Source organism: Grampus griseus, assembly GCF_964374135.1.
Source record: "Grampus griseus genome assembly, chromosome: 11".
Taxonomy (NCBI): domain Eukaryota; kingdom Metazoa; phylum Chordata; class Mammalia; order Artiodactyla; family Delphinidae; genus Grampus; species Grampus griseus.
The window spans coordinates 17,071,536-17,091,221 of NC_139005.1; the positions used below are offsets into that span (position 1 = coordinate 17,071,536).

The following is a 19,686-nucleotide window of genomic DNA, read 5'->3' on the forward strand; positions in this document are numbered from 1 at the left end:
CCAGCACCACTTATTGAAGAGGCTATGTTTTCTCCATCGTATTCTCTTGCTTCCTCTGTCAAAGATAAGGTGATCAAGTGTGCGTGGGTTTATCTCTGGGCTTTCTATCCTGTTCCATTGATCTATTATTTCTGTTTTTGTGCCAGTACCATACTGTCTTGATTACTGTCGCTTTGTAGTATAGTCTGAAGTCAGGGAGTCTGATTCCTCCAGCTTTGTTTTTCTTTCTTAAGATTGCTTGGACTATTCGGGGTCTTTTGTGTTTCCATACAAATTGTGAAAAATTTTGTTCTGGTTCTGTGAAAAATGCCATTGGTAGTTTGATAGAGATTGCATTGAATCTGTAGATTGCTTTGGGTAGTATAGTTATTTTCACAATGTTGATTCTTCCAATCCAAGAACATAGTATATCTCTCCATCTGTTTATATGATCTTTAATTTCTTTCATCAGTGTCGTATAGTTTTCTGCATACACGTCTTTTGTCTCCTTAGGTAGGTTTATTCCTAGTATTTAATTCTTTTTGTTGCAATGGTAAATGGGAGTGTTTCCTTAATTTCTCTTTTAGATTGTTCATCATTAGTGTATAGGAATGCAAGAGATTTCTGTGCATTTATTTTGTATCCTGCTACTCTACCAAATTCGTTGATTAGCTCTAGTAGTTTTCTGGTAGCATCTTTAGGATTCTCTATGCATAGTATCATGTCAGCTGCAAACAGTGACAGCTGTTTGTAGATTTTTTGATGATGGCCATTCTGGCTGGTGTGAGGTGATACCTCATTGCAGTTTTGATTTGCATTTCTCTAATGATTAGTGATGTTGAGCACCCTTTCATGTGTCTGTTGGCATTCTGTATATCTTCTTTGGAGAAATTTCTATTTAGGTCTTCTGCCCATTTTTGGCTTGCATTGTCAAATAGCTATTTTTTTAAAAAAAGTTATATTATTGAAGTATAGTTGATTTAAAATGCTGTGTTAATTTCTGCTGTATAGCAAAGTGACTCAGTTATACATATATATATATATATATATATATACACATTCTTTTCCATATTCTTTTCCATTATGGTTTATCAGCAGATGTTGAATATAGTTCCCTGTTCTATACAGTAGGACCTTGTTTATCCATTCTATATATAATAGCTTTATTGGCATACAGTTGCTTGTAGTAATCTTTCATGATCGTTGGTATTTCTGCAGTGTCAGTTGTTACTACTCCTTTTTCATTTCTAATTCTATTGATTTGAGTCTTCTCCCTTTTTTTCTTGATGAGTCTGGCTAACGGTTTATCAATTTTGTTTATCTTCTCAAAGAACAAGCTTTTAGTTTTATTGACCTTTGCTATTGTTTCTTCCATTTCTTTTTCATTTATTTCTGCTCTGATCTTTATGATTTCTTTCCTTCTGCTAACTTTGGAATCTTTTTGTTCTCCTTTCCCTAATTGCTTTAGGTGTAAGGTTAGGTTGTTTACTTGAGTTTTTCTTGTTTCTTGAGCTAGGATTGTATTGCTATAAACTTCCCTCTTAGAACTGCTTTTCTGCATCCCATAGGTTTGGTGTCATCGTGTTTTCATTGTCATGTTTCTAGGTATTTTTTGTTGATTTCCTCAGGAATACCTAAATAGACATTTCTCCAAAGACATACAAAGCCAACAGGCACATGAAACAATGCTCAACATCACTAATTATTAGAGAAATACAAATCAAAGCTATGAGGTATCACCTCATAGGTATCACCACACGCCAGTCAGAAGAGCCATCATTAAAAAGTCTACAAATAACAAATGTTGGAGAGGGTGTGGAGAAAAGTGAACCTTCCTACAGTATTGGTGGGAATGTTAATTGGTGCAGTCACTGTGGAAAACAGTAGGGAGGTTCCTCTAAAAACTAAAACTAGAGTTGCCATATGATCCTGCAATCCCATTCCTCAGCATATATCCAGACAGAACTATAATTCGAAAAGATACCTTCACTCACTGTTCACTGTGGCACGATTCACAATAGCCAAGACATGGAAACAACCTAAATGTCCATCGACAGATGAATGGATAAAGAAGATATGGCACATATATACAATGAAATACTACTCAGTCATAAAAAGAAGAATGAAATAATACCATTTGCAGGAACATGGATGGACCTAGAGATTATCATACTAAGTAAAGTAAGTCAGAAAGAGAAAGACAAATACCATATGATATCACTCATATGTGGAATCTAAAATATAACACAAATGAAGTTATCTATGAGACAGAAACAGATTCACACACATAGAGAACAGACTTGTAATTGCCAAGGGGGAGAGGGGTGGGGGAGGGATCGATTGGGAGTTTCAGATTAGCAGATGCAAGCTATTATATATAGAATGGATAAACAAGGTCCTACTGTATAGAACAGGGAACTATATTCAACATCTGCTGATAAACCATAATGGAAAAGAATATGGAAAAGAATGTATATATATATACATATATATATATATGTATGTATAACTGAGTCACTTTGCTATACAGCAGAAATTAACACAGCATTTTAAATCAACTATACTTCAATAATATAACGTTTTTTAAAACATAGGCTATTTGACAATGCAAGCCAAAAATGGGCAGAAGACCTAAATAGAAGTTTCTCCAAAGAAGATATACAGAATGCCAACAGACACATGAAAGGATGCTCAACATCACTAATCATTAGAGAAGTGCAAATCAAAACTACAATGAGGTATCACCTCATACCAGTCAGAATGGCCATCATCAAAAAATCCACAAACAATAAATGCTGGAGAGGGTGTGGAGAAAAGGGAACCCTCTTGCACTGTTGGTGGGAGTGTAAATTGATACAGCCACTATGGAGAACAGTATGGAGGTTCCTTAAAAAACTACAACTAGAACTACCATATGACCCAGCAATCCCACTACTGGGCATATACCCTGAGAAAACCATAATTCAAAAAGAGTCATGTACCACAATGTTCATTGCAGCTCTATTTACAATAGCCCAGAGATGGAAACAACCTAAGTGCCCATCATCCGATGAATGGATAAAGAAGATGTGGCACAAATATACAATGGAATATTACTCAGCCATAAAAAGAAACGAAATTGAGCTATTTGTAATGAGGTGGATAGACCTAGAGTCTGTCATACAGAGTGAAGTAAGTCAGAAAGAGAAAGACAAATACCGTATGCTAACACATATATATGGATTTAAGAAAAAAAAATGTCATGAAGAACCTAGGGGTAAGACAGGAATAAAGACACAGACCTACTGGAGAACGGACTTGAGGATATGGGGAGGGGGAAGGGTGAGCTGTGACAAAGCGAGAGAGAGGCATGGACATATATACACTACCAAACGTAAGGTAGATAGCTAGTGGGAAGCAGCCGCATAGCACAGGGATATCAGCTCAGTGCTTTGTGACTACCTGGAGGAGTGGGATAGGGAGGGTGGGAGGGAGGGAGATGCAAGAAGGAAGAGATATGGGAACATACGTATATGTATAACTGATTCACTTTGTTATAAAGCAGAAACTAACACACCATTGTAAAGCAATTATACCCCAATAAAGATATTTAAAAAAATAAAAAATAAAATAAAATTTATATTTCCCTGATTAAAAAAAATTTTTTAAAAAGAAAGAAAAGAAAATTGAAATCATATCAAGCATCTTTTCTGACCACAACCCTACGAGATTAGAAATCAATTACAGGTAAAAAAACGTAAGAAACACAAACACATGGAGGCTAAACAATACGTTTTTAAATAACCAAGAGATCATTGAAGAAATCAAAGAGGAAATCAAAAAATACCTAGAGACAAATGACAATGAAAACACAACCATCCAAAACCTATGGGATGCAGCAAAAGCAGTTCTATGAGGGAAGTTTATAGCAATACAAGCCTACCTCAAGAAACAAGAAAAATCTCAAATAAACAGTCTAACCTTACACCTTAAGGAACTAGAGAAAGAAGAACAAACAAAACCCAAAGTTAGTAGAAGTAAAGAAATGATAAAGATCAGAGCAGAAATAAATGAAATAGAAACAAAGAAAACAATAGCAATTATCAATAAAACAAAAAGGTGGTTCTTTGAGAAGATAAACAGAATTGAAAAACAATTAGCCACACTCATCAAGAAAAAGAGGAAGAGAACTCAAATCAATAAAATTAGAAATAAAAAAGGAAAAGTTACAACAGATACCACAGAAATACAAAGCATCCTAAGAGACTACTACAAGCCAATACTCCTATGCCAATAAAATGGACAACCTGGAAGAAATGGACAAATTCTTAGAACGGTATAACCTTCAAAGACTGAACCAGGAAGAAACAGAAAATATGAACAGACCAATCACAAGTAATGAGATTGAATCTGATTAAAAATCTTCCAACAAACAAAAGCCCAGGAGCAGATGGCTTCACAGGTGAATTCTATCAAACATTTAGAGAAGAGCTAATACCCATCCTTCTCAAACTCTTCCAAAAATTGAGGAAGGGGGAACACTCCCAAACTCATTCTATGAGGCCACCAACACCCTGACACCAAAAGCAGACTACAAAAAAAGAAAATTACAGACCAATATCACTGATTAATATAGATGTAAATACCCTCAACAAAATACTAACAAACAGAATCCAAAAACACATTAAAAGGATCATACACCATGATCAAGTGGGATTTATCCCAGGGATGCAAGGATTCTTCAATATACGCAAATCAATCAATGTGATACACCATATTAACAAATTGAAGAAGAAAAACCATATGAGCATCTCAATAGATGCAGAAAAAGCTTTTGACAAAATTCAACACCCATTTATGATAAAAACACTCCAGAAAGTGTGCATAGAGGGAACCTACCTCAACATAATAAAGGCCATATATGACAAACCCACAGCAAACATCATTTTCAATGGTGAAAAACTGAAAGCATTTCCTCTACGATCAGGAACAAGACAAAGATGTCCACTCTCGCCACTTTTATTCAACATAGTTTTGGAAGTCCTAGCCACGGCAATCAGAGAAGAAAAAGAAATAAAAGGAATACAAATTGGAAAAGAAGAAATAAAACTGTCACTGTTTGCAGATGACATGATATTATACATAGAGAATCCTGAAGATGCCACCAGAAAACTACTAGGGCTAATCAATGAATCTGTTATAGTTGCAGGATACAAAATTAATGCACAGAAATCTCTTGCATTCCTATACACTAATGATGAAAAATCTGAAAGAGAAATTAGGGAAACACTCCCATTTACCATTGCAACAAAAAGAATAAAATACCTAGGAATAAACCTACCTAGAGAGACAAAAGACCTGTATGCAGAAAACTATAAGATACTGATGAAAGAAATTACAGATGATACCAACAGATGGAGAGATATACCATGTTCTTGGATTGGAAGAATCAATATTGTGAAAATGACTATACTACCTAAAGCAATCTACAAATTCAATGCAATCCCTATCAAACTACCAATGGCATTTTTTACTGAACTAGAACAAAATATCTTAAAATTTGTATGGAGACACCAAAGACCCTGAATAGCCAAAGCAGTCCTGAGGGAAAAAATCGGAGCTGGAGGAATCAGACTCCCTGACTTCAGACTATACTACAAAGCTACAGTAATCAAGACAATATGGTGCTGGCACAAAAACAGAAATATGGATCAATGGAACAGGATAGAAAGCTCAGAGATAAACCCACACACCTATGGTCAACTAATCTATGAGAAAGGAGGCAAGGATATACAATGGAGAAAAGACAGCCTCTTCAATAAGTGGTGCTGGAAAACTGGACAGCTACATGTAAAAGAATGAAATTAGAACACTCCCTAACACCATACACAAAAATAAACTCAAAATGGGTTAGAGACCTAAATGTAAGACTGCACACTATAAAACTCTTAGAGGAAAACACAGGAAGAACACTCTTTGCTATAAATCACAGCAAGATGCACCGCCTAGAGTAATGGAAATAAAAACAAAAATAAACAAATGGGACCTAACGAAACTTCAAAGCTTTGGCAAAGCAAAGGAGACTAAAAACAAGACGAAAAGACAACCCTCAGAATGGGAGAAAACATTTGCAAACGAATCAACAGACAAAGGATTAATCTCCAAAATATATAAACATCTCATGCAGCTCAATATTAAAAAAACAAACAACCCAATCAAAAAGTGGGCAGAAGACCTAAATAGACGTTTCTTCAAAGAAGACATACAAAGGGCCAAGAAGCACATGAAAAGCTGCTCAACATCACTAATTATTAGAGAAATGCAAATCAAAACTACAATGAGGTATCACCTCGTACCAGTTAGAATGGGCATCATCAGAAAATCTACAAACAACAAATGATGGAGAGGGTGTGGAGATAACGGAACCCTCCTGCACTGTTGGTGGGAATGTAATTTGATACAGTCACTATGGAGAACAGTATGGAGGTTCCTTAAAAACCTCAAATACAATTACCATATGACCCAGCCATCCCAATACTGGGCGTATACCCAGAGAAAACCATAATTCAAAAAGACACATGCACTCCAATGTTCATTGCAGCACTATTTACAATAGCCAGGTCATGGAAGCAACCTAAATGCCCATCGACAGATGAATGGATAAAGAAGTTGTGGTACATATATACAATGGAATATTACCCAGCCATAAAAAGAAACGAAATTGGGTCATTTGTAGAGACATGGATGGATCTAGAGACTGTCATATGGAGTGAAGTAAGTCAAAAAAACAAATATCATATATTAACGCATATATGTGGAACCTAGAAACATGGTACAGATGAACCGGTTTGCAGGGCAGAAATAGAGACACAGATGTAGAGAACAAAAGTATGGAAACCAAGGGGGGAAAATGGCGGGGGGTGGTGGTGTGATAAATGGGGAGATTGGGATTGACATATGTTCACTAATATGTATAAAATGTATAAGTAATAAGAACCTGCTGTATAAAATTTAAAAAAACGTATGCTAACACATATATATGGAATCTAAAAAAAAAAATGGTTCTGATGAACCTATGGGCAGGACAGGAATAAAGACACAGATGTAAAGAATGGACTTCAAGACACGGGGAGGGTGAAGGGTAAACTGGGACGAAGTGAGAAAGTAACATTGACATATATACACTATCAAATGATATAAAATAGATAGCCAGTGGGAAGCAGCTGCATGACACAGGAAGATCAGCTCAGTGCTTTCTGACCACCTAGAGGTGTGGGATAGGGAGCAGGGGAGGGAGATGCAAAAGGGAGGGGATATGGCTATATATGTATATATATAGCTGATTGTTATACAGCAGAAACTAACACAGCATTGTAAAGCAATTATACTCCAATAAAAATGTTTAAAAAAAAAAAAGGCTGTTTGAGATGAGTCAAAGGCAGTATCGGGAAGCTGGGTGGAAGCACACAACCCAGGTCTAAGCCTTTCCTGGTTGTAGATAATTGCAATCTAATCTACTTCCTTAAAAATTGGACCTGTAATATGGGCGTTCTCTAGAAATTAATCTACTTGGTAGATAAACATAAGAGTACGAGTGGGAATACGTTGGACACTAGCTTCTAACGCAGATTCAGAAGAAAGATTCATCCTCCAGTTATTTAAACAACTGCTGGAGCAAAGCTGTGGCTGGGAGGCAAGGCAGCACTGAGAATTATAAACTTATCAGAATATGTTTGAAAATGTTATGAGAATCAGTGACCATGCTAAAGAGACTTTAAAGACACAATGTAGGACACTTTTGCAGAACTTCATCATAAAATAGTAACATCAATGTTTCTATTCATGTAAGAATTCAGGAAATAAAATAACCTTTATTGCAATATCCTCGGTCTCCACGGGACGCAGACGTCGTGTTGACTGCTCGTAGCTGTCCAGGTGATACCTTCCAGGCTGCTTCCTGTTTATAGTTTTTGGCTGCTGCATTCCACATGGAAAAGAACACAAGTTGAAGGTCTATGGAGAAAACTGAGTTTTTACTGAACATTAACTCTCATTGCTAATTCTCCACTTAAGTTCTAAGAAAAAGAAATGAGTAAAGTGAATGTCATATTTTAGTTATTTCTATGGTGTCCCCCTGCCGCCAAAAAAAGCAAATGATGATGAAAAAGTGTTACACAATAATTTTAAACCTAATTCACAAACTTTTTAAAAAGATAAAAATATGAAGATGTGATACTTGCAAACGATAGAAGTTAAAGTGCTGAGCACCAAACTAGGCTTTGGATATTCTTTCTCCAGCTTTCTGGATGAACAGGCCCAGGCGGTAAAAAGCTGTGTGTCATGGCCAAAGGCAAGCAGGCTAACTCAGGGTAAACTAGAATCTAATTCTTAGGCCGTCGGGCTTGTAAATGTTCCAACAGTGCATTTTTGGTCACCCTCTGAATCATGAGGATTTTGAATCCGATACACTCACATAAATCAGACTGGGCTATATGTCACTCGAAGATCCATGGTGGAATGAGAAAAAGCATAAAGATCTAGGACTTTTTTGCCTATAATATGAATATTATTTCATAAGGAGATCCATAAGCACTGTAGAATGATCTAGTTTTTCTCAAATGTTATAGCATTGCTCTGAGCCAAAGGACTAAAGAAAGTCTCCATAAAACGGAGGATGCCGGCTAAAGCTAGGCAATCTTCACATACTTAAAATGAGCTCCAATTAGGTCATAACTAGACACTTGTCATTCTCTAATTTTGAGTTTAATTTCACATAGAGACAAATGACTGAAGAGAAGGTAGAAAATTCAGTTCTGTAAACCTCTAATTTAGAAAAATATATAAGCTCAAAATTTGTCCCAGAGATCTAGTAAGCAAGTATTTCGACATAAATGATTATCTGTCTTACTTAAATACCTTATAGAGATTATGAAAGCTAAATAGTAAAACACTTTAAAACTGTTCAATTACCTATAAAAAGCAAAGGATTCTAGAATTGTGAAACTTTTTTTTTTCCTTTGGCTTGAAACGGCAGGTTTAGCTTTTTGATAAATCTGTTGAGTTCTATTACGGGAATCAGGAATGTCCTCGAATAATCAGTAATTTAATCTGAATGAGATATCGTCCTCCAATTTATATCCATCAGCGTATCAACAGAATATCAAACTACCAAATAGCGCATCGCTAAGCTACACGCCGTTCAATACTGAGATTAAAAAGTCACTGAGAAGGACTATCAGTGTTCTGTTGCACAGAAACTACTGAATGCATTTTAAATTTTAAAAAGAGAGAGAGAAAGAGTGCTCGTGACATTTTTAGTTTTGTTTTTCTTCCCACAGTCCTCACAGATAACCTTACATGAGAGATGTAGAAAGTCACTATCCTTTAAGCTGAGTATATTTCCCACACAAGACAGGTCTATATCTGTACCTATATTCTCTGTCTTCTAGAGTCATAACTTCTATAGTAGTATCGCCCCCAGAGTTCCAAAAGGAATGACTTCATGTTCTTCACAAAACTAAGGAGAGGTTGGGAGGAGGAGACGTGTTGACAGAGATTTGAGTCGGAGTCTCACAGATGTAATTTGAAGAAACTCTGGCTCTAGACTGTCACTAATTCTCCGTGGAGACTCTGCAGCCAAAACCACTTAACTCTAAGCTTTTACAGAATACATAGCATCTTAAGCGCTCTCAAGTAGGAGTTTCCATTAGTGTTCTTTTCAAACACACAGCTTTTTTCTCTTCATTTTTAAAAGTTTGTCATTTGTGGTTTGGCCCATCAGCAGTGATGAATGGCCCCGAAAGACATCAGAAGTCCAGTCTGGTTTCAATAACTCTGAAGATACTGGAGGCAACTGAAGGGGATTCTTTTTTCCTTCCAACCTTTGCTCAGTTCAATATTTCTCCTATCCCTCATCTCATACAAACCACTCTTCAGATTTCCCTCACTCCACTCCCTCATACTTGACCTCCTCTGTTCCCTTTCCTGAGGTCATCTCACTCTGCTCATCCCTACATCTCTGAAAGATGATCTAACAAGTTCTTTGGGAATCTCCTATCATCCAAAGTGAGACAAGGCAGGTTCTAATCAAATGCTTGACTTTCCTGCTGCCTCGAAGTGTACACAGTCTATGACATGTTCCTGTCTTGTTGTCCGTGTCCACACAAGAGCACACAAGGATTTTCAGGCTTTGTTACTGCAGTGTCTACAAGCATGGGTGGTGGTTCCTACTCAGACAAAATCACACCTGCTCAACAAAATAACTCGACAGAGAGTAAAAAAATAACTCCAGAAAAGCAGAAGAAATCAGCAAGTCTAAAGACAGCCAAGTGCTTGTCTTAACTATTTTTAGCACGATGTGAATAAAAATTTAATATAGACTGACTTCCTGGTGAAGGTTTTCCAAGCCCCAGTCAATTCCTGTCAGGAGACTGCACATGCATTTTTGTTTGGTTACATAAATGGTAAATATATTAACATTTTTCTCTAATAGTAAATGAATAACTAATTATTAACTTATAATTTATTTTAGAAGAACTTCTTTCTACTTTACTGTTGTGAAATAGACATATTAATTTTAAAGACTTTCTTCAGAATTTTTCAGACACGGCTTTCAAGAAAGTGGTTTAATCCAGTCCCATTAAATGTCATCTAATGGCCAGTGGCTCTTAAATTTACATCTCCAAGGGGGATTTCTCTTCTTAGATGCCAATAAATATCTCAAAATTATCATGTGCAAAATATACCTCTTGATTCCACCTCAACAGCAACCTACTCATTCCTCAGCTTCCCTATTTCAGTTATTGGCTCCACCGTCTACCCAGTAGTCAGGCCAATAACCTAGGATTCATCCTTGAGTCTTCTTTCTCCCTCATCCCCTCCATTCAACCTATCAGCCAGTGTTTATCAGCTCAGCCTAAAAAGTGTGCGCTGAACCTGATAGCTTCTTCTCAAGGTCCACTGCAACTGCAACAAAAACAAACTCCAACCATCATCATTTGTCTGTGTTATTATAATGACCTCTTTACTGATCTATCTGTTCTCTTCTTGTTCCCAATGACAACTCTTCACCCAGCAGCCAGAGTGATCCTTTAAAAATATACGAGAAATTATATGAGGCCCTTCTTTAAAACCCTCCAAACTCTTTCCCTGGTTTACAGGACTCTCAATCCTTGTTCTTACCTCGTCTTATCCTCCCTTCTTTACTAGGCTTCAGCCATAGTGCTCCTCAGTTCCTTGAACACACCAAATTAATTCCCACCTCAGGGTCTTTGCATCTGCCAGTTCTCTGCCTGAAATGATCTGGCCCCTTTTCTAGGTCTTTGCAGAAGAAGTACTTACTCTTCATTCAGGTCTCAGCTCAAATGCCAGCTCTTCAGAGGGGCCTCCTGGGAAATGACCACCCTGCTTAGAGGATCCCAGTCACTCTCTAATATCTTCTTTTTTTTTATTTTCTTCCCACAGGGAATTGATCTCACTTTTTTACTTGTTTATCATCTGACTCCTGCCTCAAGAAAGCAAACTCTGTGACAAGAAAGATCTTGCCTGCCTTGTTCAGAGCTACATCGCTAGGTCTTGGCACAAAGCACAGGGTAGCTGATAAGTCTGGAAATACAGGCAAATATATAATACACGTTATAGTCCAGGTAAAACATGACAAAATAACATTGTGTTTCCAGGCTTTATGTAGATATGAGTAAATATTTGTGCAATGGATGAATAAACTGGTTCAGGAGTTAAAAGACTCAGGTTTTAATTCTGCCTCTCCCACTAAAATCTTGTGACTCTATTCAAACCGTACAACATGCAAATGAATATATGCATCTAGAAAACAAAATAGGTAACGTAGTGTACTATATTAAATGAGTCAAAAGACATAACGTATCCAAAAAGCACTTTGGAAACCAAAAAGTATAACATAGTTAAAGGTATTATAAGCATATGGTACAAGAGTTGTAACCTTATTTTGTATGATTTTTATATAAAGCTTGGGGTAGACAACCTCTCTATTTCCTTTTGAATTGAACATGAGGTGTCCCCCTTGGGATAATCCTTTGATGACTTATAAAGACGAGCCTTCTACATTTTTTTAATTGATTTTAGACTTGTAAGGTTTTTTACAGAAGCAGGCGGCAATTTTTTCTTCATATAGGTTAAAAGTAAAGCGTGCGATTTCTTCTAATTGCATCCACTTTCAATCATCCATCCTCAGGACTGTCCCTTATTCACAGCTCCCGTAACAAAGAAAAGCACTTACGGCTCCAGTGTGTTTCTTACAGGATTCAAATGGAAGAGAACCTTCCCCAGTCAGCCAGCTGTCCTCACCAATCTCATCACTCAAGAGAAACTCATTCAGCTTTTGAACACTGCAAAAGGCAAACAAGCAAGTACACAATAAGGGATAAAAATAAAACCACCACCAATGAAGTTCTACCTAAATAAACAAACTTTTCCCCCACTGTTACCATGGTAAGCAAGCCAGCTCTGAGAGTCATTTCTCAGGACCAATCGGGAATTCAGCTAGGATGCTGGGGACTGACGGGCTCCCAGGACCTGGGGTTTTCAGCGCTTAAAATGAAAAATCTCAGAAAAACCACAACCAACTGGTCACCCTAAATTCAACCAACTCTCCTTTGCACTTTTTTTTTTTTTGCAATTGTATTTCTAGTCAAAGACAATAGAATTGGAGAGGGACTTGAAACAGGGTGGTTAAAAAAAAATAACACCAACGAAGGAAGTATCATCATTCTCATTTTACAAATGAAGGGAAGTAAGGTACAGGGCAGTTAAGTAAAAACATACAGCATATAACACACGGATCATGGGTCCCTGCATACTATGCTACTTTGCTTAAGCACTACTGTATATATTGGACATAGTTTCACAACCTGGCAAGGAGACGGCCCTCTAGAATATTACTACGCAAAACGTTGGCCAAGATCAGTGGCATCAACATCACCTGGGAGCTTACTCGAAACTTAGAATCTCAGGCCCCACCCAAGACCTCCTGAGTCCAAATCTACATTTTAAGAAGATCCAGAGATGCTTCATAAGCACAGTACAGTTGGAGAAGCCCTGTTCTAGAAGAGTAATTTACAAACATTCTTTACTGTGGTCTCCAGGGTCTCCAGAGGCTGCACACAAGACTCCTTGGCCCCCTTACCCCACCCATTCTAATTTTCTCAAACCAGTGTCATAGGATCAAGAGTAAAACGAATCGAAGAACACAATTTGAAAACATCCTCCCATAAATAAAATGATACACTACAGAAAAGTCTGTGAAGTTGAAAAGACAAGAAATGCTCCTTCTAGCACGCTAAGATGCTAACAGTGGGCAAACTGGCCTGGCACCTGCGGCATTACAGGGGAAAGATTGCCGTTAGTAGGAAACTAGAAAATACACATTTGAAACAAAAGGTTTTTTTATTTTTCATTTCAGCTTGTAGTCAAGCTAAGTGCCTCCAGACAAGTCTGCAGAGTTTGTTTTTGTGACAGACTAAAAAATGAAGAAAAGTAAATTCAATTCAGTCTGTTGCCCATGAACTTTAAGCTCTTTAGCCTTGCATGTCATAGAAACCGCTTCCTTCCTTTGGAAACATAAAGGTAGATAAAATCCACTAGGGCAGTCTAACTATTAACTTCTAAATTTCATTTACAGGAAACTAAAAGAAATAATTTTTTCATTCTTTTTTTTATTGAAGTATAGTTGACTTACAATATCATGTTAGTTTCAGGTGTACAGCACAGAGATTCAGATATATATATCTACAGATATATATATATATATCTCTACATATATACATCCTTTACAGATTCTTTTCTCTTATAGGTTATTAAAAAATATTGAGTATAGTTCCCTGTGCTATACAGTAGGTCCTTGTTGGTTATCGATTTTATATATAGTAGTGTTTATAGCTTAATCCATAAAAGTAATTTTTTAATTGAAGTATAGTTGATACAATATTATATAAGTTACAGGTGTACAGTATAGTGAGTCACAGTTTTTAAAGGTTATACCCCATTTATATTAATAGTTATAAAACACTGGCTATATTCCCTATGTTGTATAATACATCTTTGTAGCTTATTTTATACATAATAATTTGTACCTCTTAATGCTCTACCCTCTATGTTGCCCCTTCCCCCTTCCCTCTCCCCACTGGTAACTACTAAAGCGAACCACTTGTTCTCTATATCTGTGAGCCTGTTTCTTTTTTGTTATATTCATGAGTTTGTTGTATTTTTTAGATTCCACTAAAAAAAATTATTGTTTAAGGAAAGCTTTGGCTGAATAATGCTCCATTTTATGTATATGCTGCATTTTGTTTATTCATCAATTGAGGGACATTTGGGTTGTTTCACTTTTTGGCTATTGTGAATAATGCTGCTATGAAGATGAATGTGCAAATATCTATTCAAGTCCCTGCTTTCAATTCTTTTGGGTATACACCCAAAAGTAGAATTGCTGAATCATATGGTAATTCTATGTTTAATTTTTTGAGCATCTGCCGTACTTTTTTTCATGGTTCTGGAATTCCTGACTTACTTAAATATATTCAAGTTATGACTACATGGCTGAACCTTGAAAACATTATGCTAAATAAGATAAGCCAGGCACACAAAAAACAGAAATTGCATAATTCCACGTATATGAGGTAGATAGAATAGTCAAATTCATACAGACAGAAAGTCAGTGGTGGTCCAGGGTCTGGAAGCAGAGGTAGGTACAAGAGGAGTTATCGTTTAGTGAGTACAGAATTTAATTTGAGAAATTGAAAAAGTTCTGGAGAGGGATTGTGGTGATGTTTGCACAACACTGTGAATGGACTTAATGCCACTAAACTGTACACTTAAAGCGATTTAAATGATAAGTTTTATGTTATGTATATTTTACTGCAATTTTAAAAAGAATTTCAGAACCAAAAAAAGAAAGAAGAGCTCTGGGTTTTGTCCTATCTTTGAGTCTTTGACAGCAAAGCCTGATCCCATAGATCTGAAAGACGGTGTTAGAAATGCCTTAGGAATGGCATTTTATTCATCTTAAATGGCAGTATCCTTTCACTTCTACAGACTTTGTTATTCTGTTCCAAGGTTTAGAAGAGATTAGATTTTAAGGAGCACAACTTTGTCCATCAAAGGAATACCTTTCAGACAACCTCACACTGTGTCTCTGCACACAAAGGCAAGTATGGGGCCAAGTTCGTGTGCCTTTGTAACTAAGTCCAGCAGCTCCTGGTACACGTTACTCAATGAATGTTTGCTGAATCAATCAAAGAAGGAATAAACCAATGATTCAGACATTTAATAAGTAAGGTCAGTTGATTCAATTCTCCATTTCACTTTCTAGCACACACAAATCTTACTGAAGCTTTTATGAAATTAATGAGACCCATTCTTGCTGAATATCAGGAAGCAATGGTCCCTGAGCGTGACTGGAGCATGGAGAACTTCTTTCCTCTTCATAAGATCCCACCATGGAACTCCAATTACAATAAACATCGGAGGACCCAACACTGGCACTTTTCTGAATCTCACCCTCCATTTCCCCTCCCCATTCCCATTATTCCAGGCTCTCTGGCTTAGGGTCCCTTGCACTATTTTTTTTTTGTTTTGTTACTGTCTATCTCTCCCACTAGACTCTGAACTCTTTAAAAGTGAAAATTTTCATCTTCAGAATCTAGCCCAGTGCCAAAAATATAACATAGCAATTCCTCAAGAAGTGTCTGGTGAATGAATAGGTAATACAAAAAACATTTCCTGTTCATATGAGGGCCTTTCAGAACTCACAGAGGCAAAACAACTATGGAAAATGCATGAATCCTGACCAAGGGTGAAGTAATTTCTACCATGCTGCCAGGGTTATATTTTTAAAATGCAAATACACTCCTACAACAGTCCTCTCCTTAAAATAACAAATGGCCACCCTGCGCCTTTCAGCATCCTTGGCGTCATCTACAGGCTGATTGGGATTTTACTCTCCAGCTTCATCTCCCAGTGCTTTCCTCATCAGGACCTTTCTCCAACTACAAGCAATTACCTTTAGCCCCCAGAAGGTACCAAGATCTCTCACCTCTCTGCTCACCCCTTACCCTTGCATACATTACTCCCTCACACAGAATATGTTTTCCCTTTTTATTCAACTGGCCAAGTCCTACCTCTTCTTTAAGATCCCATGAAGGAGCTATCACTGCCTTTAAACCTTTACTGACCGGACTGTCTCCCTTCTCCCTTGATAAGCTTCAATGAGCCTCATATGTGGCCCATGGTATTCTGTGTAGTGCTCTATCACAGCATAACATGCGTGTTGTAATTACCTTCCCTTCCCAGTCTCTCCAGCTAGACTGTGGACTCCTGTGGATTTCACTCCATCTTTCATCTTTGCCATCCTCAATGCCTAGCAAGGTACCTGAACTGCTTAATAAATGAATGTGAATCCACAGAAAGATATATCCCTGAAGCATGAAACGGAGTTCAATAAAATGGTGTTAAATTAGTAAAATGGAGATTTGTTAAATATCTAAAATATATAGGCAATGTGCTGGGCATTTTTCATGTATTATCTCATTTAATTCTCCCAACCACCATAAGCAGGAACCATTATGATGCTCATCTGATAAGTGTGGAAGCTGAGCCATAGAGGCACCAAATAATATGCTTGTGGTTGAACAGTGAGTATTCCATGGCTGTGCAGGTATTGAAAGCAGGTAAACTTGATACCAAACAATTCCCTATCCTGCCTCCATCACCTTTAAGTTTAGTGTTTTACTAATTTCTCATTTGTTTAGGTAATTCATCAACGTATTTAAGGTTTTGTTACCGATGATATTTTTTCACTTTTCAAGTTTGGGTGTTTATATACAGCTTGAGTACCTTGGACAGGTGCTATGTTTTGGGGAAATAACTGATTTTGTTGCTGGCAGTTATGTGTTTTCTTGTGGAAACCATGAAAGTTTTGTAAATGTGGACCAGGTCAACCTGCGAGCATGTTCTACGATAAATATAGTAACAATTTATTTGATTGAAGGTAATCACAGTAGACTAGCCAAGGGTACTTTCCTTTGGGAGGTAAATGAGAGAAAGGACACAGAGTTATCTTCCACCAAAGCAAGGGATTAGTTTTACACATTTTTTTCCTTGGTAAATAACATCTCTGGATATAGATACTGCATTGTACATCAAGTATCAGAAACCTAAACTCAAATTATTTATAAAGGATACAATATAGCAACTCAACCTTTTCCTCCAGAAAAGCAAAACACATAAACTATTTTCTTACAAATAAAGCAAAGAGGACAAGTAAAGCAAGCATCATGAAAAAAATCACTAATTCAAATATTTTAATATTTTAGAAACTAGTGACTTTCCTACTTTTCTTCATTTCTTCCCTCCGTTTTGCAAATATAGACGAACACGTCACCATAAAAGGTCCAGAAAACTCAAATGATGTGGGGTGCTGGGGTTACTAGGAGATAACCTGAATCTTAACTGCCTCTTTCTTGCATTTTATTACATATACATAAGATCCCACCCAGCGAGCACCACAAAAGACAATTTTGTCTAACAAGCTAAACATTTTTAAAAGAAAGCATAGAATTTTCTCGAAGCAACGAATTTTACATGGCATGGAATTTTCCTCCAGCAGAGAAGTTTACACATCTCTTACAGGCACACGTAACACAAGTCGCGGAGTATGCTGCACCCTATCCTAACCCACCAAATTTCTGAATGCATCTCAGAGTGTAGCAAAGAACTTATGACTTCCACAGTCCTGAAGAGGAGGTTTCAAAATCAGCTAACCAAAGTCTCCGATTATAAACAGGCTGCTCAACTCGCTGTGGGCCAACTGGCATTAAAGCCTGGTCACGGGTTCCCAGGCAGAGGAAATGCCAAGCCCAGTCCACACTGGGAAAGACGCTCATTTGGGTTCCGAGAACCGGCACACAGTGGGAAAAAGGACTGGCCTCCTCTGTTGACTGGTCATCTCCCTAGGACCCACAAATCAACCACTGAAATTCATTTTAGAGAAGCAAGTTTTTATAAGCTGATTCTATTTGGCCTATGGCTTGGGAAATCTGGAGCTGAGCCCTGAAAACAGACTGGTCTTTATCAAACTGGCAAATGCCTTTTCCCTGGAACGTACAGAAGAGAGAGTGCTACGCAGAAATATACGGTGATTACGATCCACCCTCAGCTTTACTAGGATTTACTACAGCAGGACTGTATACTATGGACTTGGGGAAACCCACACTCCTAGATTTATTAATTTTTTTTCACAGTAACTCTTAAAAGTCCTTTCGGTGCTTGGTAACCTCCTGATTTCAGAGGACTGATCTATTCTTAGTTATCAACTGCTTTCTATTTGACTTGTAGCACAAAGTCAAATTCAATTAAAAAGGCAACCATGAGAGGGACAGCTATTAAGTGGAGAAAATGAAAATAAGAACCAAAATAGCAGACTCTGGCCATTTATCAGTTTTATTGTTTGAAGTCGCTTCCCTTCCAGAGCACTGCCTAATTTGGAAGTGGTGCTACAGAAATCAGTCAGTGATCCGTACAAGTGTTTCAGAAGTCAGAACAATAAGAAAATGAGGGCAGATGAGGTCAGGGGGCCTGAGCTTTAAACTCTTAACAGCTCCAGAATCTGTTACTAACAGCATATCTTACAGAATAGGATCGAAATCTTGTTAAGGTATTAGTGTAAAAAATCAGAACTTGGTTTATAGTAAGATAAGGTATATGAATTTTAATGATATTTGGTATTAAGTCTTTGTTAAGCCAATATAAACGATTGCCTAAAACTAGAGGTTCTGGTATCTTGAATATTAAAAAATAGTTTGCTTAACAATACATAGACATTGGGAAAGTATTTCATTTTAAAGGACCTTACAATAGATGCTCTACATTGCTGTTATGACAACACTATGCTTAGTATATTTAAGGCCTCAATTTTCCTTCTGTATTGAAACATCTTGGCATTTCTTTCAAAGGCCAGATATAAATATGATAATGACTGTTTATGAAACATGCTGAGGTTTTATAAGGTTTATAAGACCTTATAGCAAAAAGCAAAATACCACTCTAAAACTACCTTGTTTATAATATAGACTGAAACATAGCTACGGCACTATAGCACATACAGGGTAGCATAATATAGTATGGTAACATATTTATTATATAATACAAGTAAAAATGGTGGGGAAATGGTCATTATCAGACCACGTCTATTTTTATGGGAAATTGTGACTCTGAGATAAAGTCTACACTGCTTAGCAACCTATAGAAGTACACTTAAAATTAACAAAACACTGCACTCAGTTTTGCAAAGTTTTTTCCATTTTCAGAGACTGTGAGCCTGGATTTTTTTTGGGGGGGCCAAATTAAACTAAAATTAAAACAGAAAATATGTATTGATATGAACATTCTCCATCACTGCCGGTAAAAACATAAACTGGCCCAGCTTTGCTGGAAAATATTATGGCCATATTCATTACAAAAAACTTAAAAATCTGTACACATTTTGACCTACGTCTCCTTCAATGGAAAACAACATGGCCATACTCATCAAGGGCATTAAGAAGATGCATCTATGAACAAGTATCACCACTTCTAGAAATCTGACTTTAGAAAATAATCAGAGAAAAGTTTAAAGATAAAAAGATGCTTCTCTCAAATGTAATTTACATTATTTATGTTACACGGGTGAAAACAGAAACATTCTAAATGTCTAAG

General features: G+C 37.0%; 1 protein-coding gene across 14 annotated transcripts in view; it reads right to left on the bottom strand.

The window, feature by feature from the left end:
• The window catches only part of ABCC9 (ATP binding cassette subfamily C member 9), a 149,072-nt gene that overhangs the window by 93,256 nt on the left and 36,130 nt on the right, over positions 1 to 19,686 (bottom strand). For all 14 annotated transcript variants that reach the window (XM_082665444.1, XM_082665434.1, XM_082665433.1 and 11 more), the window contains 2 exons: positions 12,215 to 12,323; positions 7,828 to 7,935 (listed from right to left, as the gene is read on the bottom strand). In XM_082665444.1, the coding sequence (XP_082521570.1) occupies positions 7,828 to 7,935; positions 12,215 to 12,323 (217 nt within the window). The remainder of the gene's footprint in view (positions 1 to 7,827; positions 7,936 to 12,214; positions 12,324 to 19,686) is intronic.